General features: G+C 50.3%; 1 protein-coding gene across 8 annotated transcripts in view; it reads right to left on the bottom strand.

Annotated features, from left to right (window-relative positions):
- Positions 1-20,359, bottom strand: part of SLC39A11 (solute carrier family 39 member 11) — a 255,618-nt gene that overhangs the window by 44,280 nt on the left and 190,979 nt on the right. For all 8 annotated transcript variants that reach the window (XR_003095421.1, XM_025210931.1, XM_006029467.3 and 5 more), the window contains exon 7: positions 2,380-2,449. Coding sequence is in view for 7 of the 8 variants with exons in the window: in XM_025210931.1 (XP_025066716.1) it covers positions 2,380-2,449 (70 nt within the window). In the remaining variant the exon portion in view is untranslated. The remainder of the gene's footprint in view (positions 1-2,379; positions 2,450-20,359) is intronic.

Genomic DNA, 20,359 nt, shown 5'->3' with positions numbered 1-20,359 from the left:
ACAACTTCCATTTGCTTCGTCTCCCTACAGCGCACGGTGACTTGAGAGTCTGGCATCGCTTGACTCTTCCAGGGCTCAGCAGTGACTTAAACATCTCAACCCTGGGACCCTTCAGCATTTGTGCAAGGATGACTGATTGGATCCAGCACGATCTCACTCTGTCTGCAGATGACACTGTTAAACAGATCGATGGCAATGGAGTTACTGGTGGTTTTTGTCGGCCCACTAACTTTGCGCTTGGTATTTTGCAGGGCCAAGGTGCCAGCTTTCATCTAACGTGATGAATGCTGCTGTAAATACAGAGAAAGAACCAGCTGCTTCGAGCTTCTTTGCTTTTACCAAGCAGTCAATAAAGAAAAAGCCCTTTTGTTAACACATCTCTGGAGTCTCTACAGACTTTACGAGGAGTCTTTTATTCCTAAAGGTTAGAAAAAAGGACATGCAAAATCCAGCCAAGACTATCAAACTAGCTTTACCCCCATGATCCCTAGGATCATTAGGGCTTGTTCCAGCAGGTTACACAACGCACTCTCTCTCTCCATATCACTAAAGCAATTTTGCAGGTTGTCTAGCGGATCAGGGTGCAAGAAAGCAGGAGCGACGGGCCCGAGCCCCTCAAGGAGGGAGGAGAGCTGATGCGACAGCTCCATTGAAGACGGCCTCAGCCAAATGCATTACGGAGACAAGGGGGCTTGGCGCTTGCCTTTTAATTCTCCTAAAAACCCTGAACTAGAAGCATACGTCTCTCTAATTCGATGAGGTGGTGGGTGGAGGAGACAGGGGCTGCAAAGAAGGAAAAAGAGCAGCAGTGGAAACCAGAGGCTGATCCTCCAGCCGGCAGATCTGCCCATTTCTCAGCTTTCTCTACCTACGTTGAAGCTTTGCCTTCCTCTCAAAAGTCTCCCATCCATGTAGCTCCAGGTACCAGACCAGATGGGCTGCTCTGCCACGGTTTAGCCATCACGTCGCATAGAGCGGCTCTACACGGGTACCAAAGGCAGGGCAAATTTGAAGTGGAGAGGAACAAGAGGCAATTTGAAACAGGAAAGAAGCCAGCCTAATGCTATCAAAGATCTTCTCAGCAAAACACTCAGAGAGGAGACCGATGATGTCAAATAGATTCAGTGCCACCATAAATCACCGCTGCCCCCGCTGCACCTCGGGGGACCGTATTTCCACAAGAGCAGGCTAGAGACGTAGACGGAGCGAAGCGAGCAGAGCCACGGCGTCACGTTTTGCACACTTGTGAACAAAATGAGGGACTCTCTCCCCCAGGCTCCAAGGTAATAAAGCTTCCCCTTAATGGGAAGCTGCCAGCCTCACCACCTTTGCTCAGCCGCATCCCGGGAGAGGACGGACAGACTGCCATCTCGGTGAGAGATGATGAATGAAATGCTAAAACCCCCCGGAGTAGGAGGAGCAGCAAGCACTTCAGCCTCGTCACATCAAACTCCTCCGTGCTGGAGACAGGCCAGCGAAGCTCAGCGGAGATAAGGAGGAGTTCAGTGATATTCAACTAAAGGGGGAAGGGAAGGGGGGGGCGGAAAAATTTGGCAGCCACTTTGAAAACAATCTCATCTCCCACAAGCGAGATCCACATGCATTCCCCATTCATCCCTGATGGGATGTGTGAATCCTCCCGAAGGGTCGCCCTGTGTTGGGGAAGCGGAGGCTGTTCTTTGGCTCAACGCATCCCAGCGTGCATGCGCTAGGCCAGGCATTTGAGCATCGTTGCTTCACAAACCCCTCCTGGTCCCGTTTGGGTACTGGAGGGACTTTTCTTCTTGAAAACTTCCCTTTCATTTTCCTTTTGGGGGGATAAACCCCACTCAGAAAACACATCACCTCTTTAAAATGACCCCGCTCTACCGGCGCGATGGCCTGGGCCTGTGTCTGTGCTACAGGAGACCCCAAAGAGTGAACTTGGGTTTCTGTTTTTTTGCATAGGGTTGGCACAGCCCAGGCAATGCCAACCCTATAGGATCTGACTGTACTCAGGAGCCCGCTGGATTAGGCCCCTAGCAAGAAGTGAAACTCCAGTAACAGCGCCAGCCCACCCGTCCCATAAACAGGTGCATCCTGTTCTGTCTGAGTTTCTTCCTTTCATCTGTCCGCTCAGCTCCATTTATCAGCCCGCCGATGCAGAAACAGAAAACACTTCCAGCGCCTGGGTATCAGCAACCAACTTTTCCACTTGGTCTCGGACAAGCGCAGTCAGCGATAAGACTTCCTCCTGCTCACCTTTCTTGCACTGCTGCTTCCCGAATCGATTTATATCAGTCTAGGCCGGGCCGAAAAACTTGAGCATCAAATAGCAAAAGGTTTCTAAGAGGCAAGAGGCTTTTATAGGATTGGTTCAGAAACGCACGTGGCGCTTACCTGGCACTTTCGAAGGTGGCAGATGCCGACTTCCCGATGGCCCCAAATCCAACGCCAACAGCCAGTCCCTCTGCAACAGAGACGGGGAGAAAAAAAAAGAAGACCGCAAAAGTTAGAAACCCAACTCAGCCAGGCAGCTGGTCTCAGCCGGCTCCTCTGGAGACATCTGCAAAGGGCACACAGATTTAAGTGAATTTGAAACCAGGGGTCTGGGCCTAGCTGTGCCCCTTCTGTTCCAGCCCTAATTTGGGGGGAAGGGGGAAAAACTGTTAAAATCATGAAATTATTATTATTATTTTCATTTTGAACAAGATGCTCAGAACCAGGAGGCTTTACATGCTCCAGATTCATCCCTCCTTATGAGCGTATGCAGTTATAAGTGCCGGGCACCCATATTACACCCTGCATGGCCTTCTCTATCAGGAGCCCAAAACAATAGCATTGCTGAAAAGCTTCTATTTTCTGCAGAAGAGGGATTTTCTGTAGACAAGCATAGTCGTTTCTTAAGGAGATAACCACGTGCGATGCGTGGAAAGGTTGAGATCGTTACGGTGTGCCTCTCCAGCATGCAGAAATCATCAGCAGCCACAGCCGAAATGCAACCCTGGTGAAGGATGCAAGGATGGGAGATGCAAACTGTGCTCAGCGAGTCAACCCTCATTCCTGTGTTTTAACTGGGATCCTCCAATAGTCATTAATACCAAGGATGGGATTTTCAGAGGCGCCAAGCACCAGCCTGAATGAGACTCTGCAAAACCTGCCCTCCCGCTGCAGCTCGAAGGTCCCCGGGTTTTTAAACAAAACCTGGCAGAAGCAGAGCTCCGCGAGCCGCCAAAACCCACTCTCCTCAAAGCCTCGTGTCAAATAACGGCACCGCGAAGCCTTCTTTCCTTATGAGTTAGTGACGGCTCGATCGTTTCCTCAAGTCCTAGCGCAAAGTCTGCGGTGACCGAGCGCCATTCCCACTGCACACGCGGCCTGTGGTGCTGACGGCGCACGGGCACAGAGATACGAAGGGAAACCTGCTCTTCTCGGGGTTGTTTCTCAGCTTATTATCGCTGTTGTTGTTAGCGAAACACAGAAATTCTGCCTCCCCGGCGGGGAGCCCTTCTTAGGTACAGTTGCTTCCCGACAGGGTTTTAAACCTGAGAGCAGTCTAATTACAGCAGTCATCCAGTCGAGGAAGCGAAAAAGGCTGTTAGTCTCCGTGCAGGTGTAGGAGACCTGCAATTTGGCATTGTAATGTCTCCTTGGCTCCACTCCCAGGGGAGAGCCTTACAGGACCTCCTGGATAATTAGCGAGCTCTTTCCAGTTCTCCCCGATTTCCTTTGCTCTCCTCCTCGCCTCGGCCGCTCTTTTATCCTTTTTTCAAAAACACAGAAAGCATTTCTCCCAAGTTTCAGAGCACTGCAACCTTTGCTGCTTCAAATCCACTCCTTTTTTCTCACGAGCCCTTTTGCCAACGCTTCTCTCCGAGAGGGAGAGGGAAAAGAACAAAAAAATTCAATTAAAACTGCTGATATGGCTGGATACTGGAATGGAAGAGGGTTTTATATAACCCAAGGAGGAGATGAAGTGTCTGGCCCTATATATACTGCATTGGCATCTTGACACGATGTCCAAGATGATGGACCTTCTCGTACGGTTAGGTATGACCTAAAGATGATGAATACCTGCCTGAAACTTAACTCCGGTATTTAGAGACTGGGGTGGGAAAGTCTCAAAAGAACAGGAACTTTTACGGGCTTTGTGGTCCTTTGCATTGCTGGAAAACATACAACCTGCCTCGTGGTATTTGAGCATTTCTATTTCTCCGTAAAGTGAAAATGCAAAGGGGCACATCGCTTGCTACTCTCTTGGGACCACCTGAAGCTCTGGTTTGCATTTTGGACACATGTTTAGGATAGGGGGAGAGAAAAGCAACCCAGTCTAACTGCACATCTGCACAGCTGTAAGCCTTTAAGCGTCCATGGAAAAGTTGTGTTGGTAAAGTCATGCCGTAAAACAGAGCTACACCCTGAGATGCGAGGCAAGCATAATGAGCACGTTAAAATGCCACAAACAGCCTTTGTGCTTGTGCAGAATGGAAGACTATTCTCCCTGGAATATATACACGACATGAACAGAGATCTGACAGGAGGCTGCTGTTTCCAAATAGTTTGCACCTGCATATGATGAAGGACTCTGAACATCTCTGCTTTGCATTCACCCAGCGGGGCCGGCAGCTCTGCAAAACTCTGCATTTAAAATAAAAACCCTCAAATTAAATGCCTAAGAGCTGTGTCCTTTAACAACACTGTCGATCCGGCCTTACCCTTTTGAAACATAAAAAGGAAGCCGAGGAACTCGGACCCCACGGAGAGCTGAATTACGGGACAGGCCGACAGGGGGGAAGAAACGTGCACCGCACTTCAGGTTACAAAGCAGGAGCCTCCAGGAGCAAAAGCACCTTGGTGGTAAAAATTAATGAAAGTCAAGTACAAATTACATATACCCAGGAAACATAAATAACAGGAAATCAAGATCAACAGATGGTGCATGAACGGCATAGTGGGAGGGAGAGCCGCGCAGTGACGGTAGCTGCTGTAATGCACACCAGGTGCTCGACCAAAAAGTGCAAATTAGAAAGGGAATTAGGAATGGAAACAGGCAGCAGCCACAGGTTCGCTCCGTGCATGGCTTCAGGAGGCGAGAAGCTGAAAAGAGGAAATGCCTGTGTGATGGCAAATGGAGAAATCAGTCCCAAAAGCATCCAGCCTGCAAAGTGCACCCACTGCTTTTCAAAGGGCAGGCAAGATGAGGGCTCGGACACTTGGTGGAAAGACACGTGTGGTCCCCTCCCCTTCAAAAAGCTCCTATATATTGCATGTCCAAACACAAGTCCACCTGCACGTGCGCACAGCTCCCTAGCAATTGGATTTATTTGAACTACTTCATCTTGGAAAAGCCACGGGGATTAACAGTACAGCAGCAGCACCACCTTCGGTATTGTTAGGCACTTTTCATAAGTGATGTCGAACCAACCCAACTGGCTGCCTCTTCGGCAGGACTCGAACAGCCACGAAAGGACGTTGCGATGACTCCGCGTTCTCCGAAGTCAGGGCTGAGTTGAAAATACCCAAAGCAGCTTCTCTTATGCAGTCAGATACAAAAGCAACCTCGTGGATTAACTTTTCAGATGAGAGGGATGCTGAGTCCGGTGCTGGACAGATCGCACCGAGAAGGGCAATGGGCGACGGTCTCTTTACACGCTACAGACCCGCGGCAGCTTACAAAGAGAAGCCGTGAAACACTAAATACTGCCGTCATCGGGGATGGCCTTCCCAATGTTGCAAGGGCTTGGTGCTGACGTGAAGATGGACATAACGGGAGGCAAAAAGGAGGTGGGCTTCACTGGCCATCCACTGCTACCTGCTTATCCCCCCGGGAAGTGGCAGGAGAAGATAAACCATGACAGCTTAGACCTCAGTGCAAGAGATGTATGCCACGACACTTCACTTTCCACTTCCAACAGAGCAATGGCCTGCATGTGGGCAGTCGTCATATAGCAGCTGACATGCAAGAAAAACCTTCCCCCTCTGCTATATTGCTTATATGCCTGTACCGGAGGAATCGGTCCAAAGCAATTCTGGGTATTGTGGGCTATTCCAGGCTTTGCAAGAGCGAGCAGCAGCCAGCCCTGAACATTTCTACTCTACTATGTATTTTTCTCAGAGCCAACAGAATAAATACGGTACCGGCTCAACGTCAAGCCGCTCTTTGATTTTCTTTTCTGACTGGAGAACCAGGACATACTGTCCCTGGAAGTAAGAAGCACAAATAACTGGTTGTACCCTAGCGATGCTCTTTCCTGTGACATTTTAGTGCAAAAAGCCGTCGGGAACTAGCCAGGAGGAATTTTATCTGTTGTCTTATTGCATCCACAGTGAAACCCCTCTCCAAAATCTTGAACCACCATTGTCTACAGGAGTTTTGCCATGTAATTCACTGAGCCCCCAGCCTGGAAAACAGCCAATATCTAAAATGTTGCACGCCACGTTATCTTGTAGTCTGACATTTTTATGGCTTAAAACACATATTCCTGGCTGGAAAAATGGGGGATCCGTTGTATAGTTGTGAGTTGGATTAAAAAAAATAAAATACCAACTCACTCTGTCATTCCCAGTGAAATGCCTATGCTTTTGAGCCCTCTCATTTATGATGAATAAACGAAGCCATCTTCCACCCATGCATTGTTCCCAAGCTCGCGTTCTTTGTCTGTAATAATGCAGTAATGTCAATGATCTCTTTTCAAGGGTTATGGCTTGTGCTGGGAGAAAACGGCACGATCTGCTGCTTACGCCCGACTCTCGGTTCAGCTCGTGACCTGCCCGGGTGAGAAATCAGGAGCCCCCATCTCCACGTGGCATCAAGGGCCGGTGGCTGCGTGCCAGCCCAGGGAGCACAAAGCAACATCGGAAAAGGAAAGAGGGGGAACGCAAAAACGTCTGGCTTTTTAAATACGGACTTCGCTGTCTCTGCGTGACATGAAAACCACCTACACGCCGGGAAACCGCGACGGCTCTCCATAGCAATATCAGATTGGGCCGCCTGGTTCCCACAAGCAAGGTCGCCAGCTCGAGAGCAAATCCTGCACGCTTTTACTTAAGAAAGGGTGTTTGCACTATTTTTCTCCTCCAGTTCTGACTGATTCTGCCAGGCTCCTTAACAAAAAGGCCTTCACCTTCGGGTGTTTTTTCTTTCTCTTTCCTTGATTGGCATAGCCCTGGAAAGGCTCTGACGAACGGGGCGGCAGTGATTGATTCTTTCATTACCCTGATCAACCGAGGAGGGAAAAGGGAAAGCAGTAAACAGAAGGGAACATTACCAAGGGTTGCAAATAAAGGGCACCCTGGGTTAATGTGTGTTTCCTTGTTGCCGGATCACTGCATCCCGAGAACGGCTGATGTGAGAGGAGGCGGCACAGCGAGACTGCACAGCCCCTCCGGGGGAGGATGCACAGCCTGAAGGATGGCTCACGAGGGGGACAAGGTGGAAGGGGGTACAACCCCCGCCATTACTTTGGCAGGTGCAGGATACTCCGCTGGTGCCTGTTATTCCTCCTCTCCTTGCTTGTTCACACCCACGACACGAGGAATCGCTTTCTCTCCTATTACTTTCTGTGGGCACGTCTACACATGCACTTTAATGCGCATTAGCTTATTTTAATGTGCATTAAAACAGCACTAAAAAGACTGGGCATTTATACCCATACTCCTTGGTCCCGTGATATGCTGGAGATCTGCCGCTTTGGAGCAGACTCAATTAATCGAGTCTGCTCCACACACGACCAAGGCAAACTGCGCTGCGCCACGTGCAGTGCTATAAGTGGCGAAATGCGTGTCAGCGCAGAAAATGGTGGCGGTGTCCTTTTGAATTAAAGCACCTCCAAGGTGTTTTCGTTCAAAAGCACGCCGCTGCCATTTTCTCAGCACTGATGCACATCTCACCACTTACACAACTGCAAGTGTTGCAGCGCTGGGCATTTTTCAATGCACCCGGCACTACAGTGCTTGCATGTGTAAAAATGCCCCGTGCTTTTTAATTATTTCACGTTAAAATAGGCTAACGCACATTAAGCATCACTTAAAGACGGTGCTTTTTAGTTAATGCACATTTTCCTGGTACTTCACAATGGAGGTACTAGATTTAATGCGCATTAACTAAAGCATGTGAATGCACGTGTAGATGCGCACTGTGTTAACTTTGAGCCCCATTCCACTTCTGTTCACTGATTTTAGCAACAGGATAGTGGCCTGGAGCAGCCCCGTTCCATGCTACAGACCAGAGAGCAACCTTCAGCGCTGCTTCCCCCTCGTGGCTACAGGACGGCACTTCGCGCTGAGAGAAGAAGGTGCCCATTACACGAAGCCAAAGCCCATTCGTGCCAAGAGAGGGACTCCTAAAGCTCCTCACCATGATTCAGTACCTGCAGGAGATGACTTCTCTTGAAAGGTTTAGAGCACGGGGCTGTATAATTCAGCTTCCTTGTTCAATCTGCAGGCTGAGAGTCTTCCTAAAGCCCCCTGGACCTGCAGGACTGCTCAGATACCAAAATGTGGAGGTCTTTACCAATCCAGTTTGTCACTACACCTTGTGTCACTCACTCCCCAGGGGTCGAAAGCTGGAAGACTCAGAAATCAAGCGGTGAAATGCAACGCACATTGGCAGATAGCTACTTCCCTGACACAACGGTCCCTGCACGGGGCTGGGATCTCGTGTTTGCAATAAATAACAAGCACAGTAAGAAGACAGTAGGTGTGTTCAGAGACTCCGAATGGTGAAATGAAAGAGGAGCGGTAGCTCAAATAAGAGCCACTCCTCACACCTGTTCCCAGCGTGGGGTGCTCACTGTAGTCATGGATCCACCGTCAGTCTTGCTAAGCATCATGACACCCTGGAGCACATCACTCCTCGTCGGAGCTGAACAAGTGCTTCCAAAACAACCTGGAGTCTTTGCTGTGCTGGGGTGGAAGAGTTATGAAAACATGAGTCCTGCCAGGCTGCCAGGCTCGACCACCAAGCAGTTATCAGTTCTTCATGTACTAGGACACCGTTTCCTGCATCTAACTTCAGCCCTTTTGCCTGCAGCTATCTCTGACACGTGCTGGACCATCCCTGAAAAAGTACATTCAAGCAACCCCTCTTGGGCTAGCGGTGCAACAACCCATCCCCATCACCGAGCCACCGAGAAGAGGGAAAAACAGGGGTGCACTGAAGGGGCCAAGGAAAATACAGACTGGATCCCTGAGAAAATCCTGTATAACTACCCTACGCTGCAGAGTATTCTCCAAAGAGAAGCGGGGCTAGAGCTGGAAGTGCAGGAGCTGCACATACATGTCCTCCTTAGGCAGGAGCCCAGACTGGGACTGCCGTACTGGTCCTGGGGACAAACAGACGACAGGCCCCAGTGCTGCTGATTTGGTTTGTGGGGTTGTTTTTTTACCAAAATAAAGCAAAATGCAGCCTTTACCATGAGGATACTTAGAGTTAGCCAAAGCAAAAGGATTCTTTCTTCTTTCTTAGACTTGCACAACTTTATATTTCAAGATGTCTTTATCCCGATAGTGCATGGGATCATGGACTAAACCTGCACTAACTCACTCAGGGTCAATGCCAATCCCCTTGGATCATCGTGTCTTTGGCAGAGAGGTTTTCACCCTAGCTCAAACACCAAGATCGAAATAAGACGGGAGGATCACTCTGTAGAAAAAACACTGGAGCTAGTAGGTAGCAGCTTATAACAGACGACAGCTCCTGGGGCCCAGATAAAAACCAGTTATGTCAGCCAGCATATAATGAACTATTGTGTGGGATGCCACGTGCACACGAACTTGGGCACCGTAACATTCAGCAGAATGTGCCTTGTGGTGTCAAAGACCAGGTTACCATTGCTCACAGTAATGGTACCCACAGGGCATCTGGTCCAACCCCCAGGATCCATCGCAAGCTGACGCACGGAGCAGGAGCGCGATCAGATCGAGTCCCTGTATTGATGTGTTCACACAAATACTCACAGCTGGCTCCCACCTGAATTTGCAATGCAAATGGGTAGAAGCTGGGCACACCTCACAATAAATAGTCCAGGTGGTATCTGGGGCGAGATGCAGTTGAGAAGGAATGAGAGCCGCTGTGGGGGTCCGACCTTGAGAGGAGACTGCTAAGTTAGGAAACCAGAAAGGTCCATCTGCAAGAGAGGTGTGTGAATGATTACTAGAAGCTGCATACTGACAGGTCTGGGAAGAAGGGGCTGGAGACCGGGGGGATTTGGAGAGAATCTCAGTCCTAGTGCACAGATGTAGCAAGGCTGTTTCTGGCTGAGAAAGAGAATAATGTCCACCCTACCGGAGAAGCAAAGAAGGTGAAAGACAGAGCGGACCGCAGGGAACGGCCTGAAAAAAAGGCAGTGAGGAAGGTGCAGAGAAGAATACTTTTGCTGGAACAGATGGGAAACTAATACAGGTTTGACGATTGGGGGAGATAGAGAAAGAGGCCCCCGCTCCAGGGTGCAGTGCATGAAGCTCCCACATAGTGAGCAGACCCCACGTTGGGCCCGTGGACGCTGAGCACAGTGGGGAGAAGGTGGAGGCTGGAAGGGGAGCCCTCAAGCATCATCTTCATGGACCAGACATCCTCTGTGAGCCTAGGGAAGAAAGAGAGGAGAGAAGAAAAGGGAGAACCAGGCTGAGAAGTCCAGAGGCAGAAGGGAGCTCATTGTCGGGTATTAAAACAAAGCGATTAGATAGGTAGGTGGAAAACCAGGAGAGCACAGAAGCGGGTAGCCAGGAGAGATGGCAGAGCCAAGCGAGGCTTTGAGCAGAGGATAGAGGGATGAGAGAAGGGGTTATATTGCACCACACAGTTCATGTGTGTCAGGCAACTTCAGTGCCCAGAGACTGGGCTGAGGTCTGCACAGGAATGGGGTCTGCACGACACGTCGAAAGCTGATGATGAATAACTGGATTAAAGGAACATGCCTGTGGACCATAAACCCAGGGAGATGGAGCTGGCGGGGAAAAGGGCTCCATGCATCACACTGCAGCACTTGCACCCTTGTGGTCACCTCCCTCTCCTTGAGCCCAAGGCATTTCTACTCTCTAAGAGGTTTAGGAGGAAACAACACCCACCCCTCAGAGCCCAGCAAGGGAAGCTGGACCAACTTGGCATTGTGAGTGGCAGCTGTTCCTTCACTTTTATTTTTCAGACCATTTTAACTGTTCTTCCCACTTTATTGTCATTTCACTTCGTTACTGTATTAGCAGAGCTATAGAAGCGGCACAAAGCATCCCCTCTCTTTCTGCCAGGTGGATAAAGACGCTGTTCCCAGAGTCTGAGCGAACGCCCGCTCCAGTCAAAACGTGAAGATTGAAATGGGTTGTGGGCTCTGGTCCAAAACGACTCCATCTCCTCCCTCCCAAGTGTGTAGGGGACACCGGAGAACTTTACCACCATGCAGGGCATGCCACGCCGTGACTTCAATGCATGATTCAAGTCTCGGGCCCCCCAGTTCAAACGGGCTCAAGTTTGCAAATACAACCATCTCATCCCAGGACCCCTCCTAAATGATGGCATCAGGCCTGCGTAGCACAAATGCCCGTCTCAGAGTGCTCCACCCGGCGCATGGTAAGCATCCTACATCCAGTGGTCTGAGCACAGGACCAGGAATGAGGCACTCCAAGCCCAGCTCTGACACTGGACAAGTCTCAAACTCCCTGCCTCAGTTTCCCCGTCCACAGGATAGCAGCACTAAACTAATCGACAAGGATCAGTTCTTGTTAAGTGATTTGAACCCTGGCAAGCGCTCCGCCAGCACAATTACAGCATGGCAGAAGAGAGAGTAACTCCTGTGTAAGTTTGGAGGTAGTAAAGAACGGTTTGGTTGTTCAATCAAACCCCTAATTAAGCCTCCCATACCCATTTGCATAATCAACAGAGGGACGTTAACTCAACCCTCTAATTTTCCCTCCCAGGCTCACTTCCATAATTGATAAATACAGGGATCAGATACAATTAAGATCATTTGAGGTTGGCAATGCCACGGTTTCCCCACCTGCTTACCAAGCTGGAAACATGGTCGTGCCCTGCGCAACCCGCACTGGGAGCCCCGAACGCCACTGACTGCAATCGTCCTCGACGCAGAACCAGCTCAAACACGCCTCGCACACACACAATCCTTTCGGAAATGCAACATGCAGAAGCGGCACTTATTTGACAACCTGTGCAAAGATGCTGAGGTTTCCTCATAAGGAACAAAAAGCCACGTCAACAGATCTGCTGACATTTGAAGTAGCGTATATTTTACAGGCTGGTGTCTGTACCCATCTCTTGGAAGCCTGGAACGGGCACGCGGTTCTTCTGTATCTGTGCCTGATGGGGTGTTCGGTGAGGGACACTCAAGAGCACCGGTCTAATAAAGGACGTGGGGGTGATAGTGGGCAAGAAGTTGAATAGGAGCCAGCAGGGTGGCCTTGTTGCCAAGAAGGCTAAAGGCATCCTGGGCTGCATCGGTAGGAGCATTGCAGCAGATCCAGGGCAGTGATTCTTCCCCTCTATTCAGCACTGGGGAGGCCACATCTGGAGTCCTGTGTCCAGCTGTGGACCCCCCACTTCAGAAAGGATGTGGACACATTGGAGAGAGTCCAGTGGAGGGCAATGAAAATGGTTCAGGGGCTGGAGGACAGGACTGATGAGGAAAGACTGAGGGGAAACTGGGCTTATTTAGCTTGCAAAAGAGAAGACTGAGGGGGATTGAATGGCAGCCTTCACCTCCCTGCAGGGGGCTGCAAAGAGGATGGAGCTGGGCTGGTCTCAGTGGGGGCAGATGGCAGAAGGAGCAATGGGCTCAAGCTGCAGCAAGGGAAGTTGAACTTGGATATTAGGAACAACTCTCTCACTACGAGGGTGGTGAAGCACTGAAACAGCCTACCCCAAGAGGTTGTGGGAGCTCCACCCTTGGAGGTTTTGAAGACCCAGGTAGACAAAGCCTTGGCTGGGATGATGTAGTTGGGGCTGGTCCTGCTTGGAGCAGGGGTTGGACTAGATGCGACCTCCTGAGGTCCTTCCAACCCTCATTGCCTACGATTCGATGATAAGTGCTGGTCTGCTGTAATCAGGCCGTCCCAGAGTGTTGAGCTGTGCATGCATCTCCATACATTACTACAAACAATCTCTTTGTAAGCATCTAAAAGATAACGCGATGATACAGAACAGCCAACACAGATTTGTCAAGGGCAAGTCATTGCAAAACAACTTAATTTCCTTCTGTGACAGGATCACGGGTCTTGCGGGCAGAGGACAAGCAGGAGATGTGATGCATCTCAGCTGTCACCAGGCTGTTGACACTGTTCCTTCGTGACAACTTCTTCAGGAAATTAAGGAAATACCACGTAATGGAAGGCAGGTACACAACACAACTGGTTGGAGCAGCACCTTCAAAGCCTGCTCATCCCTGGCCCGCTCTCAGATGGAAAGGATCTACCGAGCGGGGTTTCCCCAAGGTCTGTCTATTCAATATTATCATTAGCAATTTGGATGATGGAATAGAAAGCGCATTTATTAAATTTGCAGACAATGCCAAATTGGGAGGGGTTGCAAGCACTTTGGCAGACAGGATTAGAATTCAAAATGATCTTGATAAATTGGAGAGAAGGGCTGAAATAAATAGGAGGAAATTCAATAAAGACAAGTGCAAAGTACTACACTTAAGTGGAGATCATCAACTGTACAAATTCAATATGGGCCATGCAGCCCTTTTGCAGAGGACTTGGAAGATATAGCGGATCTTAACAGCCGGCAGTCCCGAGTGCGGATCTGCTCTGACCACTGGACTGATGGCAAGAGGAAGATGGCTGTAAGAGATGGTGCCTGGAGGTCTGGAAGGAGAGTCTTTGCCATCAATTATTTATCAGCGGTGACACTAAAGGCTCAGAGAAGGACAATACAAGGGAAAAAAATCAATGAGAGATTCACTGAAGAAAGATTTCTTTCCTTTGAAGGCAAAGGATCAATGAAAGCAGGGATTTTGGCTTGGTGTCATTTCTTTAAAGAAGCAATCAAATATTTAAACTGAAAGAGAAGCTGAGGCAGCTCCAGACAGACACCACCTTGTATTCAGAGCACACACAAAGAGGTGCATGTTGCCATTTATGATGGGGACTGATGGAGAAAGTTATCCGTGTTCCCTAGGACTTGGGTTAGTGGGGGTGCGGTGGGATGGGACGCTTCAGTCCAGTAATGCAGGAGTGCGTTGCTTTGTTTATACGACCGGGCAAGACGAGAGAGGGGAAAAAAATAGTTTCTGTATTGGACTCGGCACTTCCGGAGCTTCAGAGAACAGTTTCTCACCCGGCCTCCCCAAAGGCCGGTCGGTCTACATCAGCCTCGGACGTGGAGGGAGAGAAGTCAGCTAATGCAGCATGAGCCAGCTTCTCGGCTTCAATTATGAACCCACAGCAGTTGCATGCAGCCCACCTGAATAAATAAAGCCTCTGCAAGCTCTACGTTCAAAGCAGCAGCCCATCCCATATATCCCTCCTCACCTTGCAGATGCATCCGTCAAAGCTCAGTGGGCTGAAAGGGCTGAGTTCAATCAAACGGACCCACATTTTAAATGCTAGCCATTGCAGTTTACATGGAGCTTCTCTCTCGACAAGTCCCCCTACCCCATGCATTTAAAAATGCCAGCAAGTGAAGGGAGAGGAGTTGCACCAGTCCACTTCCGTGCACTCAGATTCTTAGTTCCTCCTTTCATAGTTAAGGAAAGAGCTGGATGGGTGGGAATGTCACTCATCAGTGCTGAAGGCATCTGACAGCTTCCACCTCCCAACAAGGAGGGCTGCGTTTCAGCTTTGCCAAGGCTGCAAAAGGAACGGGAACAGCAAGTCACCACACATTTGCTCTAGCACAGCAAACTTATTAGTGGGGTACTTAACTCTTTCACAGATGCTAGACAAGAGTTTTCTTTCATTAGACCAACTAGATTTTTGCCAAAAAAAAAATTTTTTTTAATCTTTTTTTTCATCGCAAGCTTTTGGGCACAAACGCCCTTCTTCAGGCATAGGAGAAAAGATTGAAAAAGTTCTCCTGGGTAGCAATGAAAGTTGGTATTTCCTAGGAGAGTTGAAGGTGTGGTAAAATCTCCCATTTGGAACAGTTCATTTTACAGGAGATTTTACCACTATTCCCGGATACCAGGGAATAGTTCTGGCATCCCACGCTGGATATCTAACAACACATGGGATCCACATGGTTTAACAGGAGAACATCTCTTGCCATCTTAACAAGAGCCTTACGATAGCGGATCTTTTATGCCTGCGATGCCCGGAGAAGCTCAGCCTTCGGTCAGTGCCGTGGCTCCCACCATGGGTTTGCTACTGGTCCCCACTGGGATTTTACATGGAGCCGACTCCCCCACTTCACTTTGGATGGAGACGTAGCTTCACGAAGGTGTTATTCAAGTCTTCCTGGCTAAATGTCCCCCTGGCCACCGAGCACAAGGTTTCACGATGCCTGCCGCACTTCTGAACCCCGCAGACCACCTCCTACTGCCCTCAATTCCCAGCCCCAAGGCCCGAGACTCGGTCCTCAGCTCTTCTCTACTGCAGTTGCGCTAAAAGGATGAAGATGCTGCAATAACCCAGGCCTGGCCCGGAGACGAGGATGCCTTTTCTTGGCCAAAGCCTCCCAGCTCCCCGCTTTCTGTCAACTCGCAACGCCACTGCAAACAAACCTCCATGGGATCCAAGTGATTGCACAGAGTGGGCGCAGAAATAACAGAACAAACAAGCAACGAGAGAGGGTTTTTTGCCAGGAGACTGATTCCAGTAACTGCAGCTGCCATGGCAACCCCTCGGTTAATTGGAAAGGTAGGCCTGATGGCCTTCCCCCCTTCGCTCCACGCCAGAGCCGAGAGCGTGGGCAGGCACAGGGGCCTCGCTCCCCTCCCACGTGCCACGAGATGACGCAGGTAGCTTCTGCAACGTACCTGGTGGCCCGGTGGCCCTGGGGCGTGGACAATCCCTTTGCCAAGGCCAGCTTCTCTTGCTTGCAGGAGCCTTAATTCTCCAGCTGGCCGAAGCGCAAGGGGCAATCACGGACGCACGCAGGTGTTCGAGGATCCGTGCCACGAACACACGGTCCACGGGGAGCAGCTCCCACCTGCAACCCCCCTGAGCAAAGTGCTGTCACATCTGCATTGTCGCCACGGTTTAAAGGGGTTTATTGCACGATGAGCTCCCCTCCCCTCAGCAGCCCAACACTGGAAATACCTTTGAATGCAACTGCAACGGACCCTGAATCCTGAAAGGCCCAAACAAGTCCTAAAGGGGTGTCCCCTTTGGGGACTAATGCAGGTCCTTGAGTTTCCAAAGCCATTGATAAGCATTAACAAATCCTCCCCGCCATGGTGCGAAGCAGAAAGGAACCCACGACCCGGGCCACGGAGGGAGTTGGTGTCAGGAGTGAGTTAGTTAAGGAGTTTCTAGCAACTAGAGCAAACTATCAGAGGACACCGGTCCATGGTGAGTGGCTGGGAACATGGCATCTTCTTGCCCATAGCCCTTGAAAAACCAAAATCTTTTCCCAGCCTGTTCTCCCAACTTCCCCCTGCTCCCTGAACCTCGATGACCAAAGCAGTTTGCAAGAGGGTTGGAAAGCCGCTTCTTCGTGAGCTTCCCTGGTCCCCCTTCCAGAACGACACCCCTGCCAAATCCGCCAGCTGCTTGCAAGACCCTAAAGTACTTCAATGAGACCAGAGGCCAAAGCAAATCAAATGGGGCAGCCTCTCTCCAGCCAACCCTGCTCACCGCGGTGCTGCCTCCCTGTTCTTCCTCCTTCCCTGGCCAACCCTGCACAGTCTGATCACAAAAGACTTTGGTTTTCCATGTAATTGTAAGATAACAACTGTTTCCTTGCAGCCACCAGATGCCATGCACAATTATATTGCTATAGACATGAGCTGTGACGTGCAGCAGAGGCTAGGGGACTCTGGCATTCAGCTCCTGTTATTATCATGAATTATGAGCAATCCTATTTGGGATGGCAGCCAAAAGACCAACAATTCGGGTCCCATCGTGGTAGGCACTATACAAGCAGAGATCAATAGAGACTTCCTGCACCCTTCACAAGTCGCTTGAACTCCGTTAGGAAACCAAGCCGTACTAAATAGCCAGGGTCACCAAGGGAGGGTTCATGGAGAACAGGAGCAGGTGAACAAATGACAGGAACAAAAGATGTTCATACACCTGCCCTAAGGCATAATTAGCAAGAAGGAGCAAACAGGATGCACAAGCAGAAGGATTTCCTGGTAGGATGATTTGCAAACGCTTCTGGACATAAGCAGCTCTTGAAATTCAAATGCTCTTTCCCCTTGGAAGGGGCTTGTGATAAAAGCAGACATTTCAGGAGAAATTGCACCTGTCTGCTCCAAAGACGGAGGCCACGTGCCCTCGATGAAACGGTCTGGAGGCTCTGGAAGCTGCGGCAGGAGCAGGTTGCAGATCCCCAAGGATGGGCAGATGCCCCCCGAAGCCAGGCCGAATCTGCAACCCACCGCTCCTGCTCTCTGCCTCAGTTGCTAAAAGGGCAGCAGGAAGAAAGCCAAAAGGGCACGGGAGAACCTGAGAGCTTGTTCCGGTGCAACAATATCGAGGGCAATTAATTTTTTCCTGTCCCAATGTAAGCCTTCTATGGCAGGGGTAGACAGGAGAACGCACCAAGCAGCACGCTCCCCAGCTGCTGAGACTGGAGCTTGGAAAGCAAAAGGCTAGAAGCCAGCAGACGTGGCTATGAGCTGCAAATCACCCGTTTAATCCAGAAGACCTACCCGGCTCTATTAAGGGCCATGCACGGGAGCGAGAGGCTGGAGCCAGCGTGACCGAGGGACTCTCAGAGCAAATGCAAACACCTCGAATGTTCAATCAACACCAAAAATTAAGGACTGGTTGATTTGGTTATGAACCCTTTGTAGCAGCTTTCAGATTGCTCGCTGAACAATTAACTTCAGCTCCAGAGCTTTGCAAAGCAACCCTCTCCCTATTTGGTAGCACGTTCATATTTATTGCAGCTACTTCTATTTCGGCTGGTCTTCTGCAAGGAGCGTGCACGTGTCAGAACCACTCTGGCTCTGATCGAGCTGCTATTTGGCGAATACCAGAGCAAAAGTATTGGGGAGGTTTAACGTCTCTCCAGCTCCGGCAAGCGATGTGACCTCCCACTAGCAGAGGTGTTAGGAAAGGGGAGTGGGGAAACCTGGGGAAAGTGGAATTTCTTACAGAAAGAGCTGGCCTCTAGCAATTCACCCTCAGGGTCCCAAATGCATTTGCAGCTCTGGCCATTGCATTTAGGTCCCCAAGCAAGACCCTCGGGCATATCTCACCTGTCTCCTCTCTTCCTGCCAAAGCAGCCCTGAGGGTTTTCTGCAGAGATGGGCTCTGCACCGAGGGGAATAGCAGCCATATGCTGAGCCCGGGGAGATTTTAGAAAGGGGGAGGGTGAAGTCAGCTTTCCAAAAACATTGTCCTTTCCCTCCCCAACTCAGGCTTAAGCCACCCCCATCTGTCTGACTGAAGGCTGGAGCATCCTGGGAGGCTTGGGCCATGTCAAGCCCTTCCACTGAAGCTGCTAAAAATGTACACAATGCAAGCGAAAAGAGGATTTCCCCACTGGGACAACACTTCATGTTCAAGTGCAAAGGAAAATAGTCCCCTCCCGCCTGGCTAAAAAATAAACCTACTGCTTCAGGGATGCTGGATGGACCCTGCTGTGGGGTTCCAATGAGCGAGTCGTCCTTCCGTCGTCCTTCACTTCGGGATTTCACCTCTCCCCTGCAGATGCCCCACTATGCTAGCACTTCCTGGCCAGGGCAGGTAGGAAAAGAGGCCAGGATGCAGTTGAGAAACTCCTGAAATACAAGCACCCTAAAACAGGAGCACGGTGCCAACCTAGAGGCGTAACACTCCCCTGTCCCAGCCCACGTGGGCACCAGTACCAGTATTTCTCCACTCCAGTAATGTTAGCATCTACTAGTAAATAAAAGAAATTTTTTTTAAAAAATCTGATTTCCAATAAAAGATCTGGTGTAACAAACCTGATGATCCTCACATCCCCTTTCCTTGCCTCAGACAGAGGCCTTTCCTCGACCAGCTGCATGCGGACATGACTTCAATGGGAAGTGTATTCAGGAATACACCTGAATCCCCCAATTTACGACTACAACCGAGCGTGCTGGCTGTCTGCTACTTCCGAAGCCACACCGGGTCTCATTCAGGAATTTAAAATAAAGGAGACTTTTGCTCCGTTTCCTTCTTCCTCCACGAGCTGCTGCTTGCTGGAAGCAGCGGTGCGCGGGGTGAATGGCAGCCCTTCTTCTTCCCCCAGTTTATTACTACAATCGAGCCTGCTTGCTGTCTGCTACTTCCCTCCGTGCTTCCTGCTCTCTGCCAGGAGCTGGGAACTGAGCCTTTCCCTCACCCAACCGCTACTTGGCTTTACCTTAAGAAAATGCATTTCTGGGAAATTCCTATGGAGATGCAACCCGCCAGCCCCAGACAGACAGGAGGAACCAGACAGGCAGAGTCAGCCTTAAAAGCCTCACTTCCGAAGACAGCGAAGACTGCAGATTTGGAGGGGAGCGGGGAAGAGAATGACAGCGGCTGCGGTTTGCTGGTGGTGGTAGATGACTGCACAGTGAAAGCACCTCCAGGGCTACTCGTCCATCAGGGCTTTTCATATATCCGGGCTGTCTGGCACGATGCAAGCTTCACGCTGCCTCGAGCCAGTCGTGACACCCCACGGGGCGAAACTATGAATGGCAATTATCCTTGGCAGCCTCTGTTGTGCCCAACACGGGATACACTGCACTGTCTAGCACGGCGGAAGCAAGAGCCCCGCATCGCGCTGCAGTGAATGGGGGCCCAGGTGGCAGTCAGGCCTGCCAGTCCTCCGTTCAACAAATAGAGGCGTCCAGCAGGTTGAAGTCCCTTATTTCATCTCATCAGCGGCTCCCGGTTACATCTGTGATAGTCACTGCCTTCTCATCCAAAGGGACACGTTCCTGTGCGGCTGGCAGACGGGGTAGGACCACGTTAGCTGCAACGGAAAGGGCTTTTAGTGACACGGGGGACTTCGTGCATCAAAGGAACTGCGGAAAATACAAAACCTGATCATAAAGGGACCATTCATGAAAAGATCTCTGGAGAATCAGCTCTGCCGAGCGAAGAGGAAAGCAAGCAGGCGGACGTGTTTTCCACCCAGATCAGAAGGGTTGACGCACCCCCATTTCTAGTGAATGGGCATCAGAGCATCTTCTCAAATCCAGCATCATTCTCGTTCTTCTGTAAATCCTTGTCGGACTGTCCTCATAAGCGCGAACTGGTGCTAATCCAAGTCACAGGACCAGGCCCATCGTTTTGAGAGGAGGAAGGGGCGAGAGAGAGAGGGAAA

The sequence above is a fragment of the Alligator sinensis genome, unplaced genomic scaffold, assembly GCF_000455745.1.
Source record: "Alligator sinensis unplaced genomic scaffold, ASM45574v1 scaffold282_1, whole genome shotgun sequence".
In the NCBI taxonomy this organism is placed as follows: Eukaryota; Metazoa; Chordata; order Crocodylia; family Alligatoridae; genus Alligator; species Alligator sinensis.
Note: the sequence above shows the minus strand (reverse complement) of the source record. Positions and strands in the feature narration are given on the sequence as shown.